This window comes from Pan paniscus, chromosome 13 (genome assembly GCF_029289425.2).
Source record: "Pan paniscus chromosome 13, NHGRI_mPanPan1-v2.0_pri, whole genome shotgun sequence".
Taxonomy (NCBI): Eukaryota; Metazoa; Chordata; class Mammalia; order Primates; family Hominidae; genus Pan; species Pan paniscus.
The window spans coordinates 108,154,318-108,177,563 of record NC_073262.2 but is presented as its reverse complement, the minus strand read 5'-3'; the positions used below and the strand labels follow the sequence as shown (position 1 = coordinate 108,177,563).

The 23,246-nt window shown below is 41.4% G+C and overlaps 1 protein-coding gene across 3 annotated transcripts in view; it reads right to left on the bottom strand.

The window, feature by feature from the left end:
• PARD3B (par-3 family cell polarity regulator beta) overlaps positions 1-23,246 on the bottom strand; it is a 1,074,947-nt gene that overhangs the window by 44,301 nt on the left and 1,007,400 nt on the right. For all 3 annotated transcript variants that reach the window (XM_003820781.6, XM_034954909.4, XM_008974231.5), the window contains one exon: positions 22,517-22,596. In XM_003820781.6, the coding sequence (XP_003820829.3) occupies positions 22,517-22,596 (80 nt within the window). The remainder of the gene's footprint in view (positions 1-22,516; positions 22,597-23,246) is intronic.

Here is a 23,246-nt window from a genome sequence, read left to right as displayed (position 1 = left end):
GATCCAGCAATCATGTTCCTTGGTATTTACCCAAAGGAGTTGAAAACTTATGTCCACAAGAAAACCTGCCCATACAGGTTTACAGCATCTTTATTCATAATGGTCAAAACTTGGAGGCAACCAAGATGTCCTTTAGTAGGTGAATGAATCAACTGTGCCACAACCAAACACTGGAATATTATTCAGCCTTAGAAAGAAATGAGCTATCAAGCCATGAAAAAGCATGGAGGAAACTTAAATGCATATTATAAAGTGAAAGAAGCCAATCTGAAAAGGCTGCATACTGTGTGATTCCAAGTATATGACATTCTAAAAGTTAGAACTATGAAGACAGCAAAAAGATCAATAGTTGCTAGGGTTAATGGTGTGGAGTGGGGTATGACTAGGAAGAGCACTTAAGATTTTTAGGGCAGTAAAAACACTTTGCATGATACTATAATGATACATACATGTCATTATACACTTGTTCAAACCCACAGAATGAACAACAGCGAGAGAGCGCTAATGTAAACTATGGGCTTTGGGTGATTATGATGTGTCAATGCAGGGTCATCAGATGTAACAGTTTTACCACTGCAGTTGGGAATGTTGGTAATGAGGGAAGTTACGCATGTGTTGAGGTGGCAGGTTTATGAGAAATCTGTGTACCTTCCTCTAAAATTTGGTGTGAACCTGAAACTGCACTAAAAACAGTGTGTATGTGTGTGTATCTATCTATATTGTATATATATGATATATATGTGTGTGTATAATATATATACCTTACATGAAAATATATTTTTATATATAGTGTACGCGTGTGTGTGTGTGTGTGTGTGTGTCTATTTAAATGTGTATATAATGTATCTTGATGTGGATCATGCCTTGCTTTGCTACAGCAATGGCTTTCTCTCCTCATCCAGTAAGGGAGCTTATGAGATGGGTCCCTGACAAAGGATACGATGAACCTTTCTGTGGAGGACAGATGAAGCCACAGCTTGTAGGCTTCTAGTCTGTAAATTCTGTCTTTGGTATGACTTCTTTCTTTCTTTCTTTTTTTTTTTTTTTACTCCTCAGTGACTTCCCCATTGCAGCTTCTATAAGTCCCTATGTCTCCTTACCTTCTTTCCCCATCTCCTTGTCAACACAAAAAAGAATAAGATATTCTCACATGCATCTTAGCCCAGGAATTCTCATTTTTGAACTCTTTAACTGTGAAGGGAAGGGCTTTGTCTCCTGCTAAATGTTCAGGCAGCATGTTACAATGAAGTGAAGCTGCCCCCCCACTGGAGTGCTAAGTCAGTGAGTCTTTATTGATTCCTGTAAATGCTAGAAAACGGGGGTTTTACTGCTAGAAATGACACAAACAAGCGCTGTTGGTATAGATCTTTCCGGAATTATTCTAGAGGAGCCATTGTCACTATGGTGTATGGTGGAAACCTGTTAACAAACACGTCCAGCTGCAGCCCGTGGATAACAACGCTTACATGGGCATAGCCACACAGATGGCGTAGCATAGATGGCATAGTTCACGGCCATCTACCTGGAAATCTCTTCCTGAAACCATGATGCAACTGGCACCAGGATGACATCTTGACTTGCAAATAATATTAAGTGACATGTTTTGTCTTGTTCGTTGTCTGCCTGTGGTAAATTATGTTTAGGCAATCTACAAACTTTCGACTCTTTTAATTTTATGCTTTTCACATTCCTGAAGAATGAGGTTCTCACCAGGAAGTTGCCACAAGGTTACTGGTTTAGTAAACTTTGATTTCAGTGTTCTTTCTAAAAATGACTTTTGCTGCACATAGTATATAAAACTGTAATTGTGGTTTCTAAAATTTTGAAATAAGTGTTTTATCTTTAAGGACATTTTTGCTATTCTGCGGTGAAGCTGTCAACACCTTTTAATATATAAGAATTTCTTCTTTTTCCTCCAATATATAATTTCTTCCATATTTTCAGATACTGACATCATCTAAGTCAATTTGTTGGCACGTTTCACCCCATACCATAGAGAGAAGCCACGGTATGGATTTTAAGTGCCGACAGAGAAAGAACTGTTAACTTGTCTAGTCTGCAACCTGTGCAGTTTTCTATTTCTCACAAAGAGTATAAATTTCCTGATATTCATATCAATGATCGATGTTTTATTAACTATAGATATTCCTTGTAAAAAAAAAGTTGGCTTTTTAAAGAGATGACTATTTCCAGTTTGTTTCCCATCAATTTAATACTCTTGATGGTGATCAATGATAGAACCTCAGTTTGGAGGCATCTGCATCTTTGAAATCCTTTCCTTTGGCACAAAAATCAAACAAAGCAAAATACTCTTCCAAGGATTCAGTTTAAATTCCAGGAATTATGTAGTTTTAAAATCTCAGTTTCCTTTTCATACATACTTTTCAAATCTCATGAGGTGGTTGCCATGGATGACTTCGAGTTCTCTATGTGCCATCCATTGGAACCATGCTCTGGAGCCCAGAATTGTCACCACTCTGCCTTTCCACCCAGCCTTACACCCATCCTTCCTCATCTATGAGGAAAATGGCACCTCCAGCTACCCAGTTGTTCCAGCCTGGCTCCAGAGTTATCTCTGGCACCAGTCTTTCCCTTGATGCCCACATCTAATCAGGCATCAAACAGGTCAGCTCAGCTCCTTCACAGGCCTCTCTTCCCTTCCTGCCCTTCCCCACTGATATGGCTTGGTTGTATGTCCCCACCCAAATCTCATCTTGAACTATAGTTTCCATAATCCCCACGTCATGGTAGGGAACCGGTGGGAGGTAGTCGAATCATGGGGGTGGTTACCTCTGTGCTGTTCTTGTGATAGTGAGTGAGTTCTCATGAGATCTGATGGTTTTATAAGGGGCTTTTCTCCTGCTTCGCTCTTCACTTCTTGCTGCTGCCATGTGAAGAAGGATCTGTTTGCTTCCCCTCTACCATGACTGTAAGTTTCCTGAGGCCTCCCTAGCCATGCTGAACTGTGAGTCAATTAAACCTCTTTCCTTTATAAATTACCCAGTCTTGGGTATTATTTTATTAGCAGCATGAAAATGGACTAATACACCCACTTATGTCCTCATTTCAGGCTTTCAGCATCTTTTGTAGGGACCACATAAACAGTTTCACAATGCCCTTCCTGATTGTAGTCTTGTCTCTCCAATTTATTTATTTAGGAGATGGGGTTCTCCCTCTGTTGTCCAGGCTGGAGTGCAATGGCATGATCTCAGCTCACTGCAACCTCCACCTTCTGGGTTCAAGCAATTCTCCTCCCTCAGCCTCCCGAGTAACTGGGACTACAGGTGCCCACCACTATGCCCGGCTAATTTTTTATATTTTAGTAGAGATGAGGTTTCACCATGTTGTCTGGGGTGGTCTCAAACTCCTGAGCTCAGGCAATCCGCCTGCCTTGGCCTCCCAAAGTGCTGGGATTACAGGTGTGCACCACCGCACCCGGCCTGTCTCTCCAATTTATTTTCCATGAAATTATCAAGGGGCTTTCTCTACAATGCAAATCTGATTAAACCATTTCTTTCTTTAAACACCTTCAAGGGCCTGAGGCCTTCTGGGTAGAGTCAAAGTCCCTAGCGTGTTGTATAAAGTGCTACACATCTTGCCACTTCTTCAAATTCCATTTATGCATATAAAATTTTAGCACTTATTCTACTTGACTGAAATAATCTATAATTTGTCATTCTTCTACTCTCTTCCCAAGGTACCAGAGACTGCAAATCCCTAGAGATAAGGACTGTGTTTTATGGAAGAATACTTCCTCAGTGCTGGCTATATAGTAGTATTTATGTAAAAGTTTACTGAATGAATGAATCAATAAATGAAGACTCAACTCTCTACCTTCATGCTCATAGAACTTCAGAACAATAAACAAAATAACTCGACAGCTCGACTGCTCCAATTTCCCATGCTCACCTGAGCTGCCCAGTTAACACAAATCATGTGTTTAGTTTCTTTCATCTGAGTCTACCTTGTCTCCATCTTTTCTCTGCCCAGCTTCAGCCAGATTCCCTGTAACTTTCTTCCTATGCATAAAGTGCACTAAATCGAACTCTAATCTTCTTAAAGAGTTAATGTGCCTCCCTAAATGCCTAATTTACTACCAGAGAGTGACTTAGGCACTGGGGAGAATCTGGCTCATTATTTAATAGCCAATATGGCCAGCTGTTTCATTTCAAGAAATTAATGGTCTTTAAAACCTTTCCATATTGTACCAACTGCTCTTCTCGATGGAGAGCCAAGTGACTTTTATTAGTAAGGTTGATAAAAGCCAAACCCTGTTAGTCCTGCTCTAGCCTTCTTCATAATACCAACAGAGTCTTCTGGGACATCTGATTATTTTTGTTTTACTCTCCCTGTTGATTCTTTGAGATATTTTCTTTGCTGGATTTTCTTTGCTTGCTCCCTTGGAGACTGCAAAAGGTGGTCCAACAGCTGCACTCCATGGCCTGACGGCTTGACCCCCGGCCTTCTTGACTTCTTAAGTAAGAATGCCTTTCAGCATTAAGCCTAATTTGGCCAAGACAGTGAGCAGCTTGTTACTTTCAGGTTAGCTCATTCCATCTTCAGCCACCTGAAGTTACTCATATGTAAAAAAAATTTCACATGCAGAGGATGTTTTATGTAACCATCTTTCGCTTATTAATATCCCACCATTAGGCAAAAAGGTCAAGAAAGGGCTAGATTAGGCCACAAATCCATATTATGAGACAAAGATATAGCAGCCTTTAAATTTTTAGCCATTGATCAGTATTTTATTTGAGGACATTTGGCTGTTAAGAATAAGAATGAATAAAACACATTTGCCCTCCACCAGCAGCTAAAGTCTCTATGCTTTTCAAATATCAACTGTTGCTAGTGGCAGACGAACAGCTATATTCCAATATCCTACATATAGAAAATGGATTATTTATCTAAATTATATATGGTGGAGTGGCTATGGTTTAATATTAATATTTTACTTCCTTTGGATTTCCTGTGGTTTTATGCTGCTAAAATTTATGGTGGGATCAGCATAGTACTTTTGGCTGTGATGAAGGTTGTTGTCTGCTTATTCTCACGAGTGCCTCCTCTCCCTCTCTACTTTCTGCGGATGAGAACAGAATGTTATTTTTCCAAAGCTGAGAAGATAGCAGAATGTGTAAATCCTTCTTTAGGTAGCACGGGTGAACACATACGTCTGGTCTCTAAAGCTTAACCAGGTTCTGTATTTCACATTGTGGTGCAATGGGTGGGGGCGAGGAGGATGAGTTTGATGCCATTCAACCTGCTTCGTGGGATTTCTATGCTGGGAAGGTTTTGTTCTCCTTAAAAGCAGACCAAAAGGCAGCATCCAGAATGGAAATATATATACACACTGTGCTGTGTGGAGCTGAAAGTTAGACCATAATAAGGTTTCTTGCGAAAACTATTAAATTCACTCTGATGTTGAAGATACCCTTCACACAATAAACTACTGTATAGGTATTTTCTTCTCATAAGTTTTTACGAATGAAATAATCTCTGTGAAGGCATTGCTATTCTGTGAAGAAAATACCAGTCACATAGGAACTATAATGTGAGGATTTAAAAAATGACCCCTTTAAGAAGGGTTTACAGTGAATCCCTTAATTCAGTCAGTTTTCATTTTATTGGGTTACAAAATTCTCACTCACCCTTTCCCCCAGGAATATGTACAAAATATTATTCATAAACTGGCATGTAACTTCAGAGAATTTGAGGGTCCCTTGAAACTAATCACTATCAATTTAGATATGCACAGATCCCAGATTAAGAACCGCTCCTCTCATAGTTCCTTTCGGCTTAGCCAAATTGATACACAATCTCAGGACAAGTCTCCTTCCAGCAAAACTGCATCGTTTTATCATAGAAATTAAAAGGCAACTCCCAATGTTATACATGGTGTCTCTGAGGAGCATGCTTACAGTTCTGATCACCTAGATCTGAGGAACACAGGAAGGCATGCTCTAGGAGATGAGGGGTGTGTGTGTCAGCTCAACAGGCATGCCTTGCTAACACGGCAGAGGCTTCCAGGAGCTGGCAGAGCATCAAGGAGAAGAGCATATATTTTGCAAGAAGAAGTACCATTTTGAGAAAAAGCCCATTTGGATGATCTTGACTATTCTCAGAACACTGAATACCTGGTGTTGTATCACATTCCAAGAACACAGGTCAGAATGCTTCAGGACACTTAGTATCCTGACATAGGGCATAATATCAGTGAGAGCAAGATGTAAATTGATTCTGGTTGACATGTGCCAATGAACTACACAGACATCTTCCACAATATTTGTCTAAAGCCATTCAGCATGGGTGTCTAGACCACCATGTGTTTTTTAGTTACAACAATATCACAGTCAGTTGATATTGCTCGAAACTATATTACAAAATCACATTACTACTTAAAATGACATGTATGTTCAAAGCATTCCTGCTGTAGAAGTGCCAAAATAATCAAATAATTAGAAGAAAGTATGGATATTTCATAATGAGAGATAACCTTTTGCATATAAAAGCAACAAATTATAAGGCAAAAGATGAAAGATTTAACATATAAAAATTATAAATTTATATTACCATAAAGATAGCTTAAGTTAAACTAAAATAATTTTAAATATGTCAAAGTGTTAATGCCCTTAATATATGAAGGGCTCTAGGAAATCAAGAAGACAGAGATAAACACCTAGACAGAAATGACATGCAAACAGATAAGCTACAACAAACTAAAAAAAAAAAGGATTCTAATAAACATGAGAAAAATTAAACCTTGCTAAGAGTAAAGGAATTACAAATTAAAACAGTTTGTGATCATAATCGTTACTTTTTAACCTATTAAATTGACATAGGTTTTCAAAAATGATTTATAGTCAGTGCTGGTGGGGGTGTAAATTGGTACAACCTTTTTGGAGGTCAATCTGGCAATATACATCAGAAACTTTAAAAATATTCACATTCTTTGACCTGGTAATTACATGCTAGGAATTTATCCTGTAGCCTGTTTGACTTATGACACATACTTTTTGTTCTAAGAAGATGAGCCTAAGCATCTTAATTGAACTGGATGTGATTGATCCAGTTTTACAGGCTTCATAGATACAACGCTAGTGTCTTAGCATAAAGGCCTGATGCTAAGGTGAGACTGTGGAGACCATGGAAGACACATGACCAGGGCCATCTGACAAATCCCTGAGTTTGGCCAAGTTTTTATTGTTCATAATTGAAGCAAAGATGACATGTTGAAATCCATGTAGAACTTTACCTCGCCTGTGTGTATAGCCATGATCCTAGGTAAAGTCACAGCACACACTCAAACCATCATTGTTCATTAATGGGCATTTTTGAGTCAGGCAACTCAGTACCAAGTTTAATTTTTCCAGAGGCTTTCCTAATCCCAGGAGTGTCCCAGAGGTGCTGCTGTATTTCAGTGATGTTCTGAGCATGGGCTTGACAGAAAATGAACTTGTCAAAGACCTTACATCATTTTGATGTATTGCATATTTGAGTGAAACAAAGAGAAACTGGAAGTACATTCTTCTAGAGGTATTCTCTTGGGTTGCTCTGTTGGTGCTATTGGCATTCATTGTGTTCCGTACAAGACATGACCAATTCACAGAGCACCTACTCCAATAATAAAGTGAAGGCATCAGGATTGTCTGGGGCATCTTACTAATCTCATATGTTTTCTCTCACGAAAGGCAACCACGACTGATCTGCTTTGACCCTGAGCCTTCACACTTCCTTAGTTGTGGCAGCAGACTGCCCCCACACCCCCATCACTGCAGCACTTCTGTCCACTACGGTCCTTATCCTAGTATCTGTGCTTCCTGGCTTGAGGCTTCTGTTACCAGTGCACTGAACAGGAAGAAGTGCTGGGGAGTTGATATCTTAGGAGCAACCCTTAACCAATGACAAATGGGACCAAAAGTTAAGTACCTCAACATGCTTGCCCCCAGGTGGGGCAAGGTGTGAGTGTCTTCCCTACCATCTCCAGAAGACCCCAGCCCTCCTTCCCTCTTGCCTGCAGTGGTAATCTGTTCATTAATGTGCTCTGTACTGGCTTTCTTCCTTTCCCTTCCTCACTCCGCTTCCAATGCTTCCTGGGATCGCTTCTCAAATAAAATCACTTGCTCTCAAATCCCTGTCTCAGAGTCTTCTTCTCAGGGGTGGGGAGAAGCCCTGCCTAGGACACCAAAATGAGGACTTTTTAAACTTTTGAATTGATACTGGAAAATTATGAGAATGTCCACTATTCCTTGTTACTGTTATTGCTAGTACAACACTAGTACAGGCCGGGTGTGGTGGCTCATGCCTGTAATCCCAGCACTTTGGGAGGCCGAGGCAGGTGGATCATGAGGTCAGGAGATCGAGACCATCCTGGCTAACATGGTGAAATCCTGTCTCCACTAAAAATACAAAAAAAAAAACAAATTAACCGGGCATGGTGGCAGGCACCTGTAGTCCCAGCTACTCGGGAGGCTGAGGCAGGAGAATGGTGTGAACCTGGGAGGCGGAGCTTGCAGTGAGCCGAGATCGTGCCACTGCACTCCATCCTGGGCGACAGAGCAAGACTCCATCTCAAAAAAAAAAAAAAAAAAGTAGTACAAGGAATGTTCTATATTCTTTATCCAAATTCATCAATTCTTTACATTTTGTCCCATTCATTATTTTTTTCCATTCTGTTCCCTTCCTCTCTATCCTCCCTCTTTCTCTCTCTATACATATATACATATTATTAAATATACATACTGATACTTCCTGAGCCATTTGAGAGTAAATTGGATACTTGTTCCTCTTTACCCTTTAATATTTTAGTGCATATTTCTGAACAAATTTATTCTGTTTTATAAGCTCAGTACAGATATCAAAACAGTTTCCACTGTTTCTTCTTACCCTCATCCTTATGCTTCATGGAGTCAGAGCTATGCTTAGTCACAGAATGCCAGATGACATTAAGTCACCAATTCTTCCTACTTGAGAAAAATATTATTTCCAGAATGAAATTACAAAGACAGTGATAGATAAGCCTTTGCTGTCGATCTAAGCAGTGAAGGCATGTCACAGCCACAGAAGGATGCCCAGGTTTTTGCAGTCTGCACTGTCGACCTGCCTTTATTTGTACTTTCTGAGTATGCGACTCTGTGGTTTATTACATCATCACCCCTGATATGCCCTGGGGTCTTTTGCTCAGTTTTCATGAATACACATTTGCTTAATATCCTGGATCAGCCATTGCAATTCCCATCCATGTCAAGACATCTCTAGAGCACATTTCAGTGGTCTCCTTTTGGAAGTCTGAAAGGTACCTCAAATCTAACATGTCCCAAAGCTTAATCATGATCTCTCCCTGCCAAACCTAGTCCTCTCTTCGCCTTGTCTCCTGGGAAGTGGGACCAGCACCCATGCTGCTGTGTGTGGATCCATTCTTAACACCTGGCTTCACTTACCCTTCAAACCCCCACATGCAATACATCATCAAGGTTCATCAGCTCCTCCCACTTCTCTCCAATTCTGCTTTCATCACCATCACCCTGGTACATACTATCAACATCTGTCCCTGGAATGACAGCAAAATCCTCTAACTGGTCTGCTTCACTCCAGCATCTCTCCTAACAATTCTCTACCTTGCAGCTAGACAAACATTCTGGATCACAAATCCAACCATATCGACTTTCTGCTTAAAACCCCGCAAAGGTTTCTAGTCTTTGAGTAAGTTCAGACGTCCTTCACTTGACCACTCATGGTCTGACTGCTACCTCCCTTTCCTGCTCAACTCCCACAGTCTTTGTTCCAGTCACACACCTTTCTTTCAGTCTGTTCATTACGTGTTCTCCTACACAAGGCCTCTGCATGTGCTGTTCTCTTTCTGGAATATTCCTTATTGTCTTAAACCTCCTTCAGATCATAACTCATGTCTCCCTCCCTTCTTGATTTGGTGCAATTTCACATTCTATTTTCTTGGATCACATAGCTCTCCTTTTTTTTTTTTTTTTTTTTGTAATGGGCAGAGTTACAATTTTATGTTTTCTTTGTGACTGCTGAATTACTATCTTCTCCACTAGAGTATAAACTTCACAGGACAGAAACTGTGTCTATGGGGCTTATCACGCTATCCTCAGGGCCTACAGAGTGTATTGCACTTAGTAGGTCATGAATAAATAGTTGTTAAATGCAGGAATATGGAGAGTAGATGACTTTCCTAGCTCATCTGTTCAGGCTAATAAGTTGCACACATTGCTCTGACTGAACTGTTTCATTTTTTTAAAAATTGGATAAGAAAGAAGTAACCAGAAAAAGGACAAACTGAGGAATTCAAGCTGTTGACAAGATGGTAACATAAGTGACTTGTCTATAACCGACCCACAGAAGGCAGAGTCATCACATTATCTTGGCCACATTACAGATACCACATCTAGAAATCACTCCTATAAAACACTGGCTAGAAATTGTCTTATATATGGACCTGATTTTGATGTTGGACAAAGCTGTAAAAGGGTGTTTGTTGCACATTTAACATAAATTGTCAAAGGCACCGACATATCAATGGAAAGTGACCAAGAAGCTTGATACCAACTCCATCCTGATTTTATATGACTGTTTCCAGGAAAAAAAACTTCACTGTGGCAAATTCCTCCTCCAAATAGCTCAACATGCTTATTTTCCATCTTAAACCTCTGCTGTAACAATTATAGATCTTTCCAGTGCCTTGTAAAACCCGGGCTGTCAGACACTATCATTTCTGGAAAAGGGTCTGTGTTTGCCTCAGCCACATGTAAGCAGTTAGTGGGCAGAAGTCTTATCTGGGCAGTCACCACTCTGTCTTCACTTTCAAGCAATGACCAAGTTGAAAGGGTACTAATGATGTCCCAGAGTGTACTGTTGGTGGAGAATGGCCCGTGAGAATTGCCAGATTCCTACCTATTTAACATGTCATTCCATGTTCGGCCATAAGGGTCAGTTCTGATTGCAGAGTGGGGCAACCCTCTATTGAGACAAGCCCTGGCCACTTCTGTCTAGGCTTAATTAGAGACTTGGAATAGAAGCAGGAACACGTTCTGGAGGCTGCTGTTTTTGTACCAACCCCTCTCACATTTGTACCACAAATGTTTGCCTTTGCTGGAAATAATGGAGCTGGACCAAGGTGTTTCTTGGCAGAATGATCGAGGTCGTGGGGCCTGTGTCACATGAGATCCAGGGCACAGATGGGCTCAGGTGGCACCACCATAGTAACTGACTGCCAAAGCTCTCTTCTCTGGACTTGAAGCAGCAGAGTCAGTAGAAGCGATGCTTCCGCAGTTGTCTGGCATTTGCGTCTCAGCCATGTCCCCTAAGGATGTGCCAGAACTACACTGTGAAAGAACCAACAATAGTTTCCTGGCTACAAAAATTGCTGAAGTGGAACCAACTGGTTTATATGTATATATATTTAACTCACTAGCATAACACAGAGGCAGTCTTTAAGCAAAAAAGCACCATTTAAAATATTTTGGCTGGAAGGAAGTGGGTGTTTGAATTTGCTAAGAGGAGTTCTGTGATTCAGTGGTTGCTGTTCTTAGTCATTCTGAAAGCCTATAAGGGGTTTATTCATTGAAATGCTCATTTTAATATACACTGCAGTGATTTAGGGTGGGATCAGAGCAGTGAGGGCTGCCTCAGGAAAGGATGGTCACGTAATGTGTCTCTCCTACCTGTTTACAACCAGCCTAGTACCAGACACCTTGATGCTGCAGAAAGCCCAGAAATTTCAGATGTAGAAAATACTGAACTGACTCCAAAACCTGTCACTAGTTCTGTGTGCAATCTTAGCCACACCTCTTTGCATCTCCCAGTCTCAGTTTCTTCATCCATAAAATAGGGATGATAATATTTATATCAGGATTGTTACAGGAAATAAATGAGGTGACATATTTAAAGTACTTGCCAGAGTTCTTGGAGCATGATACGGGCTCAACAAATGTTAACTCCTTCCCCTTGCCTTGTTCTGAGTGTTCTGTGGAGGAGTGGTGCAGAGTGCAATCTAGGGGCTGGGGACCTGGTTCATGCACATGGTCTGTGCAGCCCTAGGGGGCGCCACTCACATCTCTATGTATGTTCCCAACAGGAACAGGGTAATTGTAAGGAAAAGGCAGGTATCTTGTTTCTACTTTGGGAAAACTTATAGTGATAAAAGAAGAAAAAGTGTGTGATTCAAAAGTGTTTTTCTTTATTTCCCATAAATTCCCTACTATTTTCTTGTATTTTATTACTTTTTTTTTTTTACAACCCGTAGGTTTTGACATTTTCTATTTTCTCTGGAACCTTAAAAGATGTTCACAATGAACACGGGCTATTCTTCATATGGTCTAAGATATCTCCCATCTCATGAACTCACATTACTTATGAAAACAGATGATGTAAGCATTCCAACCTCTCCTTGACTTGCCAATGTTAGTCATGTGGGGTCAAGTGAAATTAAAAAGGCCTTGGAAACCAGAGAGTCCTGGGTTTGAATTCTGATTCTGATTCTGTGACTTCAAGGATACATTTTTTTCTTTTATTAAAGGAGCATCATATGACTCCTAGCCAGCTGGACAGTGAGGATAAAATGAGACAAGGCATGCAAAACGTATAGACATAGAAGGCACGCAATAGGTTTTACAACCTCTCCCTTGCCTTGATTGTTCTTAGTTTTATTTTCTTTTTAAACACAATCAACTAGTTTAGGAATAAACATGACATCTTTGAAACAATTTGCATGCAGATCTTGGTATATAAAAATGGAAAATAAGACTAGTGATTTTACTGTTAATTATTCCTGTTGAATAATATCATGTATTCATGCATTTGGTGAGGCACTAACCTTTTATCCAAGATGGTTATGTATTTCGGTGACATAATGTCATTTAAAATAATCATAAAGCACAGGCCTCACAAACATACAAATCAGATGTTATAATAAATTAATACACTTCATTTATTCATAATGTCTCTGTCTATAGTAGGTTGATACTAAGATACCTATACACAGCAAACCCAGGAACTTGAATCAAGGGACAGTGCAAATGGCTGGAGTCAGAGAAGACAGGAGGAGGTAGGTGCAGAAAGACAGTGTGCATCATGCAAAACGGTACAGCATTATCAAGAAAATCACCACCATAATTCCAGGGCAATGAGCATTAGGAGGCAGATGGTGGAATGGCAATAAGATAGGAAAACATCAAGAACTACCAAAGATTATGAGAAATGAGATATAGAGCAATACTCTAAGCAGATGCCTAGGCACAAAACAACCTTCTTTTCTTTTGGCTGGAGAAGTAGGAAATAAATGCTAAAACTCCCTTTAATATGTGCAGGAGGGAAAACATGCAAGTCAGCTTACCAAGCTTAATAGATTTCATGTCCAAAGTAATGTCAGATTTGGCACTCTTGAAAGAGCAGGCACATACTCTTCCTCTCAAAAGAGTACTTAGCCAACAAATGTGTAGCAGTTTGGAATTTTCTATGGAAAATGAGGGAAAAAGTAAAAACCTATATAATTTAATGTATGTGGTTCATCAAGATTCAGTTAAAACTACTTTGGGGACATCACTACTGTATGAGTCTTAACGTGTTTTAAATCACTAATATTCTAACTAAACTCATAATGGAGGCCTTTGACTGAATAATTAATATCAAATATTCTAACTGGCATCAAGGATATATTGGCTACGAGGAAATGATGAAAAGTTTGATTAAAATGGACTTTTATCTGAGGAACTAAGTGACATAAAAATGAGGTGGCAGTAGCATTAACCCCCTGATCTCAGCTGTTTGGCATCTTAAAGTGATATTACATGCTGGGGCTTTCTGCATTTTCAGGAAGTTTGAGTTGACAATGGAGACATCTTAATCTCACAAAGAATTAAATCGCTGCTAATTCATCATTTTGTCCTTGGCCTTAAGACTGAGGTGGTATCAGGGGGCCATTCAAACAGACAGCTGATCCTACTGGGAAGGGGAAGTAGAGACTAGATTTTCAGCACAGGGAATCTTAAGAGAAAGGATGAAAAAGCTTAATTTGGTGGGGTAAAAGAGCTTCACTGATTTTCAAAAGGCAGTAAACCCCGTCATAAGCAGATGTGGAAGATATGACCTAGACAAGTTCTTCAGCTCATCTTAGTATTCCTGCAAAGTCAGAGCAGCAATCTTAGGGACAAACACTGCAAGGTAGCTTTTCACAGTGAGGAAGGTTCTTCGGATAGGGTTGCACCACCAGGAAAGTGTCAAAGCCACTGGCCATGATTCACAGTGTCTATTAATAAATGAAGTGTGACACCCTCAAACTCTGGTAGAACATTCCAACCGCCGGCATGACTGCGGGGAGCAGTACATATATGCTCATGAAGCATCTTATTTGACAAGCTGGCCTTGTCGCACAGAGAAGTACTTGTTGTACAGAGAAGTTGGGCAGCATGGAGACTTTGTCAACTTCTATAGACCCAGACAGTCAAACCTCTACCCACACCCAGACAAGCACTCACACACCTGTTTACCTAATGTTCTGATTCTCAACTTGTCATTGACCTCTTTGGATTACTATCTAGATTAGCTTCAGCCAAAGCCCAGTACTGTGGCATTGCTGGAAATCTGCAGAACTTGAATGTCACCGCCAGTGACTTAGTGAGCACAATAAAATAGTGCAATGCTGGCAAAGGAAAATTCAGTAACAGTGAATGAAGCAGAAGTTCACTGGAGAAGAGAACAAGAGAAATCTGAGAGGGAGAGCATCTTTAAGAAGTGAGGTAAATGACAGAAAAGGATGTTGAGGACACCCAGACAAAATGCTTTTGGGATAACCAAAGATAGTAGACAGCATGCTTGTTGCAAGTTTCAAAGTTACCTGCGCACTTGTGATTGGACTCTTCCTGATGGGCATAAGTAGACGAGAAAACTGAGACCAATAAAATGAACCAACTGAAACATTAAAGTGGAAGCATGCTCTTATGGCGTATTTCTTCTGAAACGAACCCAATCGTACCCAATGCGAAAACACCGGGAATGTACATAGAAAGCAAATTCATTATGGGTTCCTAGGAAGCAAGCATTAGCTGCTTGCTCCTTCTAAAGTTGCTCTTTCTATCCAAACTCAGCTCTAGTATATTGCTTCCCATTGCGCAGCCAAGTTGAAAGCTGCTTGAGATATTCAGAGAGACCTTTTTTTCTCCCAAGTAACTTATGTAACATGGATTACAGAAATATCAAGGACTGGAGGCGAACGTGGCCCAAGCAGGCCTTTGTCCCTCATCAGCCTCAGGAAAGGGAGTCTTTCTCTCCACAGGACTGCTCATGCAGCACTCCACCAGGAAATTTACTGTCACCTTTTTTCTTCTAGGGAGATATTATTTCTAATCTTAAGGAACTACAGTACCAATTTGCAGACACTGTTTTTTCAACTCTCAGGAGTGTTCTAACAAAACAGGATTCTCTTTTTGGTAGGCAAAGTATATTGCTTAATGTTCATCTAGCAATTACACATTAAACTGTTCATATTTCAAACAAAGGGCCCAAGGGAACTGAAAAAAGAATTGATTTTTATGACAGCATTACAGAGACGGTTGAAAGGCATTACTTAACCTGCATATTAGGAATGTTCTGTGTCATATACAAAGATGAAGAAGACACAGTCCCTGTCCTTAAAGGCACTTATATTTTAGTAAGAAATACAAACAGGTGAGCAAATAACAGAATATGATAGGTGCAGAGTATGGATTAAACTCTGAGCTTCATAACCTTAGTCAAGGTGGTTAAAATGAACAAACTCGCAGCCAGACTGTTTGGTTTAAAAACCTAGCTCTGCCACATTTTAGCTGTTGGACTTGGGCAAGTTTATTTAACCTCTCTCTGCGTGTGACCTTCTCTATGAAATGGGGATAATTATCAGGTTGCTGCTGAGTCACAGGGTTGCTGTGAGCATTGTCAGTCAGGAGATGCAAAGCATTTAGAACTGTGCCTTGTACATAGTAAGTGCTCACTAGGGATGAACTATTTAGAAATCTGGGCTGGGTGCGGTGGCTCATGCCTGTAATCCTAGCACTTTGGGAGGCCAAGATGGGTGGATCACTTGAGGTCAGAAGTTCAAGACCACCCTGGCCAACATGGTGAAACCTCGTCTCTACTAAAAATACAAAAATTAGCCGGGCATGGTGGTGCGCGCCTGTAATCCTAGCTACTTGGGAGGCTGAGGCAGGAGAATCGCTTGAACCTGGGAGGCGGAGGTTGCAGTGAGCCGAGATCACACCACTGCACTCCAGCCTGGGCAACAGAGTGAGACTCTGTCTCAAAAAAAAAAAAAAAAAAAAAAGGTCTGGACTTCTATTGATTTCAGAGAAAAGATACATTCTCATGAAAAATCATTTCTTATATTGGAAAACAGCAATCTAAAACCAACTGTCAAAAAAGCTTTGGGGGATTTCTTTCCCATAACTTCCTTGTATATAAAGAAAATCTATTCTTGGCTAGGTATAGTGGCTCATGCCTATAATCCCGGCACTTTGGGAGGCTGAGGCAAGCTGATTGTTTAAGCTCAGGAGTTCGAGACCAGCCTGGGCAACTTGGCAAAACCTTGTCTTTACAAAAAAATGCAAAATTTAGCTGGGCATCGTGGTGCGTGCCTGTAGTCCCAGCTACTCTGGAGGCTGAGGATGGAAAATGCTTGAGCCTGGGAGGCAGACGTTGCAGTGAGCTGAGATTGTACCACTGTACTCCAACGTGGGCAACAGATGAGATCAGACCATCCAGCAACACTTGGGTGCAGGAGTAGGTATTGCTCCAGTGGTGGAGCCCATACTTAGGCCTCCACCTGGGTAGAGGAAACAAAACAAAAACCAAAAAAACTATTCTCATCTGTATAGCAATGTATTAAGACTCTACTGTATACATGGCCTTATGTTAGGTTCTGGGTGTAACAAATGATGGGTATAAAACAAAGTCTCTTATTTCAAGGAATTTATATTTCAATGGGGTGGAAAGGGGCAGTGGAGAATAATCCAATTCAGGGTGTTTTTAGGGCACTGGGAAGGTGCTAAGTAAATGCTATGGAAGTTTAAAAGAAGAAGAGCAAAGGAAGATGGCATGGGTTTTGGCAGGGGGACTTGGAGGCGCCTTGGAGGCAGAAGGAGGAGTATATCAAATGGGCGGCTGTAACTGGGGTCACAAGAGTGGGACATGAATGTTAGGCAGGTACTTTTGGAATCATCATAGAGATGGGCATTGAATTGGCAGGAATGGAGGAGTCGGCACAGAGAGAATCCATGTGGAGCAAAAGGCGGGAAGCAGAGTCTGGTGGAAGTATCAGTGGTGTGGGCAGAAGCCTGGGGTAAGAGGCTATAGTGTGAGTGGGTTGAGTGGAAATAGAACCAACAGGTATAGCCCACTTTTTCTTAGGAAATGTGGGAAAAGGAGGGTTGAGCAAGGGTCTTTGTTTTTCTCTGACATACAGGAGTCAATTTAATGGGGTAGACCTGCCACACAAGTCCTGCTCAGGTATAAGTCTGGTAGTTGCATGTTCAGCACTGCCCTGTCCTGAGATAATAGGAGTATCTTAGCAGTATCTCTGGATCTCTCCCACCAGCGAATAGGGTGCTGCTGTCATGCCATGTCTGCCCTGGGAGCTAGAGCATCATGCTCCACCTTCCTGGTTAACTTGCCCTGGGTATGGCCTCCACCACTGGAGCAATGCCTACTCCTGCACCCAAGTCTTGCTGGACAGGAGCCCTGGCCTCTTGCCTAGAGCCAAGTCAGCATGCTGTATCTGTTATAAACCCCCTCTCCATAGCACTCCTGTCTACTATCATGTCCATTAGCTCAGCTTATCACTCAGATCACAGTAGATTGCTATGTTCTCTTGCACTTGACCATCCAGACCACTGGTCTTTCCTGAGTCGGCGAATCCTTCAGCTTCAGTGAGTTCCCCCAGCATATCCCCATGCAGGTGCTGCTTCCTCTTCTCCACACAGTGGGGAATCCTGGCAAACTGTGCCCCTGAAGTTGTGCATCTATGATAGTAGGCAGGGGGAGGAAAGCAACGCCAAAAGGATTAAAGATGCTGCCGAGAGAGGGTAGTTGGTGGCTCAAGGTCCCCAAGAAGCCAGGGAGAATGAGCTCTGGTGTGTGGGTTTGCCTCATTACAGGAAGGTACATTTCTTCCCCTGAGATAAAAAAAGAGCTAACAATAAAAAATCCTTCAATGCACTACACAGGCTCTTCGCTGAGGGTTTTGCTTGTATTATTGTATTTAATACTCATACCGGCACTATTACCGAGGCTCTAATATCATCCCCAATTTGCGGATTAGAAAACAGAGCCTGAAGCAATTCCATCACTGCCCAAGGCCACACAGGTGGTAAGTGATGAAACTGGGGCTATGATCATGGCCTGACTCCGAGCTCAGGCCCTCAGTGCATCCCCTTGGGAAGCGTGTGTGAGCTAAGATGCAGGAGTCTGAGCTGCAGGAGCAGAAGTTGAGGGGCTAACGTTGAATGCCTCAAGGTCATAAAGCAAAGGAAGTGAGATCACCTCCAGAGACTGGGCTTGGGGAGTTTAGTCATCTTCATAGAACTTAACGGGAGTAGAAAGGGTTGGAATGGCCACTGTGGGATAGTCAGGGGAGTTGACAACATGACTACAAAAAAATGCTGGACGGCAGCAGGGACCCAGCTGGTGCTGCATAATGTGAATTTTGTAGTGGAACCCATGAATGCAGTTTTACGAGTCTCTCCAGCAACCTTTTGCCGCCCACGCATGTAGGACCACAGAAGAGCTGCAGTGCCTTTTGCTCAATCCCTAGGACTCCACACTTGATTCTAAGTCCGGAAGAGCAACATCATGCGCCGATGCACAGAGCCATCTGCAGAGAGGGGGATAATGGGATCCCATGGGGCCCGGGATGGGCCAGGTGGGAATGATGGAGGCTTGAGATGGGAAGAGTGGAGAGTTCACTGCTGAAGGGACTGACCACAAGGAGGCCTGCGAAATCAGAATGGGACCTGGGAGAATTGCGAGCGGCTGGCAGGCTGGAGTGAAAAAGGAGCCGTTTGCAAAAACACATACGTTGATGTTCGCACATCATAGCAGCCTAGGAAACAGCCACTTCCCTACTCACCTAGGGTGAGTAATAATTTGTGTCAGGCAAGAATAAAGGAATGCTGATTTCATTCTGTTTACTACCAAGAAAACTGGGGGCTGTTCAGGCTGGTAAAACATTGGTCCTGGTACAGGTGTGGTGTTTACTAACGAGGTTGTATTACAACCACACTCCGCTTTCCAAAACAGCACCCTCAGGAGAAAAGAAGTCAAGTCATTTGTCTTAGGAGGCAGAAGATTTAACATTGCTTAACAATAACACTTAACATGGCTTAGCCCTTAGCCTTAGGCAACCTCATAACTACCAAGTGCTGGGCATTGTCTTTTTCCTGTGCTGGCCAGCGCTCTGGCTTTATTTCGTGAAATGTCATTTAGCCTGGCAGTGGGCTGCATGGGCCTGCTTTAAAGATGACCGAGTTCCATGAAAGCACTTGACCAGAGCTCCTCACCTACTCCATGTGCTGTGGAGCATTTTCTCTCTGTGTCGATGGCTCCAAATTTGGCATAGAAATCAATGTTATTGAATTGTTCCTAAAAACTACTGTGAAGCATTGCACAAACAACATAGGAACCCAGTCAGTAGCATATTAAGTTCTCCATAAGGTTGGCCACCGACTTCCTACAGATGGATTTATTCCTGTTTTTAATTAAAAATTTAACTCCATAAATATTTCAAAGCTCCCGGCCTCTGTGATGAAGAGGGATCCGGTGCCTACCGAGATGTGCTCGCCTCACTCTCCTGGCAAAAGGAGACAGCGGTGGAGCTGGTGTGATTCAATTAAGTGGACAGTAAAATCTCCAGGGGGAAAGACAAGAAAACCAGGGTAAATGTCACTGGCACTCAGAGCAGCATCTGCATACCTTTTCAGAAGCCAGCAGTACGTCTCTGGCCTCTGCTTTCTGCATCTCATTAGTTTAATTTGGAGCCCCCCACCCATGGACCAGGGCGCAATGCCTGGGAGGGAGCTTTGCATCTCCTCTTTAGATGTTGGGATGCAGCATCCCCATTTAAAAGCCACTGCCAGGGGTCCCCCTTGCATTTATCTGAGTCCTATTTATTCTCCACCATGGCTGCCTCTGGTTGCCAGGTAGCTGCAAAGGTCTGTTTGCACATGCAACTAATTGTTCTTACCATTGTGTACGTGGGTGAGTGAACTTTTTGCCAGAATTATTTCCAGTTTGAGATGCTTCCCTTTCAGCTACAGTTTTATTCTGGGGCTGGCGGGATTTTGTCAATTCATACATTCATAAACAGCCATAAACAGCATAAATGTATTATCTTTGACAGAAAACCCCCACCACAGTGTTTAATCCTAAAATATACTTGTTTAGAGTCAGCCATGAGTGAGTATTTCAGGGATTAGCAAAAATAAGAGTTGGAAATTCAGAAGACTTTAATAATTACAAACAGAAGCATTGGTTGTACTACTGTAAAAGGCTGATTTGCTTGACTCCTTTGCTAACAGTAGAGTCCTGAGGATGGACTGGGACTGTGCCGCCAGTTTCCATATTCTCAGGGCCTGGTACATACTAGGTGATCACCAGATACAAGGTGAATGAATGAATGAATGAGTGAAATTTATAGAATTTTAAATGCTATTTCTGTGCCTCTGAATTGTACCCAAAAACTCCATTTCTGCACTCTGAGTGAAGATTGGTCAGGAAGATTTTAAACTGTTTCCAGTTTTCCTTTTTTTACTCCCTCTCATAAGAACATTCTATTTTCCATCTGCCTTAACCACAATTTCCATATACTTCAACAGTGAAAGCCAGAAATCTTATATGTAAAACAAATTTTTGGAAACTACCTCCATTTTTAAAATGAAACAAAATGTAACTGTCCCTTGGGGATGATTCCCCATTCCTTGGGGGAATGGTTCCAGGACTGCACCTCCCGCACCCCAGCCCCCGACCTCAGATACCAGAATCCACAGATGCTCAAGTCCTTGATATAAAATGGAATCGTATTAGTATATAACCTATGCACATCTTCCCATACACGTTATATCATCCCTAGATTACTTATAATACTGAGTACAATGTAAAGACTATGCAAATAGTTGTTATACTGTACTGTTTAGGGAATAATGACATGGAAAAAAAGTTTGTACATGATCAGTACCATTGTGACTGTCTTTTTTTTCTTGGATATTTTCGATCTGAGAGTGATCGAATCCATGGATGTGAAACCCATAGATACTGAGGGCCAGTTGTACTAAGCCAAGGAAAATAGAAACAGGAAGCTAATCACAAATAAGAAAAACTTATTAGACAACATCTATTAAAGAAAAGAAAACAGGAAGATAAATAAAATATAACTTCATAAAAGTTTTAAAATATTGTATTTTGGGTGTCCTGCCTAATCAGGACAAAACAGCTTCTCTGCTAGATTTCAGATTTTATTACTTTTGAAAATAACATACTATTTATAAGAGCAGATGGTCACTTTGGCTTTGCCCATTGTAATGTTCAGGGTGTTCGTTTTGTAAAATCACACAGAGGTACAGTCAACATACAATGTCAAACAGTCACTCCATCTCTGAGTGGCACTTTAACAGCTCAGTTTTGATAAAAAAAGCTCTGCTTGGGGTCTTTCCCCCACCCCTTTAAAAGGCAATATTTGAAAACACTGCAACTTTCTGCATGGCATTAACCTTACTTTGTTTCTCTTTTGGATGCATTAATTCTCATACTCTCACCTCACCTAACTCCCATCGTAGCTGGACTGCATGTACTCTTGGAAAAGCTGTTTCTTTGTCATGTGCTACTGATAGCAAACTAAAATTCCTCTTCATCTCACCAATAACAGCACAAGTTTTGAGAATTGTATCTCATTTTCAAGGGTGTTGAGTTACAGTATGAGTGGATCATGTCAGGCCAGGGTGGCCCAGCAAACTTTTCCCATGCAGTTGTTTCTTTCCCCCACTGGGTCTGTGCCTCTCAGCAATATTTGCTTATTGCCTTGAGAACAAGGTCAGATTCTAAATCAGGCAAAGAACACCTTCCTAAGTTCACATTTCTTTCCTGCTTCTTAACACCCACATGAAACTCCAAGCTTAAGACTGGCCCGCCATTCCTCGTGCGTAACTCCTAGGACAGAGGATTTACTATTTGATTGTCTCTAAGCTTGGTGCAGGATGTTCGATACCATTTTTATAGCAATGGCTTAGGATTTCCATTTAGTATCCAATATTCTTGCTGACACGTTCAATTGCATTGATATACTATTTTCTCCCCTTAAAAATAACCCACAAGTGTTTCAATTATTAGCACATTTGTGAAGATGGAACTAGGGCTACAGCAGACGGCAGCAAGGCAAAATTATAACATATTCCCTATTTCAAAGCCAGATTTCTATTTCATGTAGACTTCTCTAAAGACTTCATTTGTAGGTGAGCTGGAGATGGGAGACCTCTCCATGATCTACCTGGGTAAGGATGCGTACTGCCTCTCCATCCCTTCAAAGCGGAGGTTGTGTGCATTCCCATCTGGACCCTTTCCAGGCACCTGTGGAGAGAAAAGTAATTAGAGATGAAGATCCATTATACACCCTGGTTACTGACAATGCATCTCGAAATTATAATCAGTGCACAAATGCTGTTACTGCCTGCCAAAAATCAACCACGGAAAAGCAAGCAAGAACTCCACATTGCTATAGGAATTGATGATCAAGCCACAAACACGGCATTTGACAACAAAGTCACCTCTTTCAAAAAAGGGTCACTGTCAAACTGACTCCCTCATGTCCCCATGCCAGGAATATTCTGTAGGATGCTAGACTATTTTCTTCTTCTTCTTCTTCTTCTTTTTTTAAAACCGATTTTAGTTTTTAGAATAGTTTTAGGTTTACAGAAACATTGAACAGGTAGTATAGAGACTTCCCATACATCCTGTACCCAGTTTCCCTCTTATCGCTAGCTAACGTTAGTATGGCACATTTCTTACAATTAATCCATATTGATACATTATTGTTAACTAAAGTCTATAGTTTATTTAGATTTTTAACTAATGCTATTTTTCTGTCCCTGGATCCCATCCAGTATGTTACATTTAGTTTTCACGCCATTATAGCTCTTCTCGGCTGTGAAAAGACCATATTTTTAAAAGCACCGTTTCTGGCTGGGTTCGGTGGCTCATGCCTGCAATCCCAGCACTTT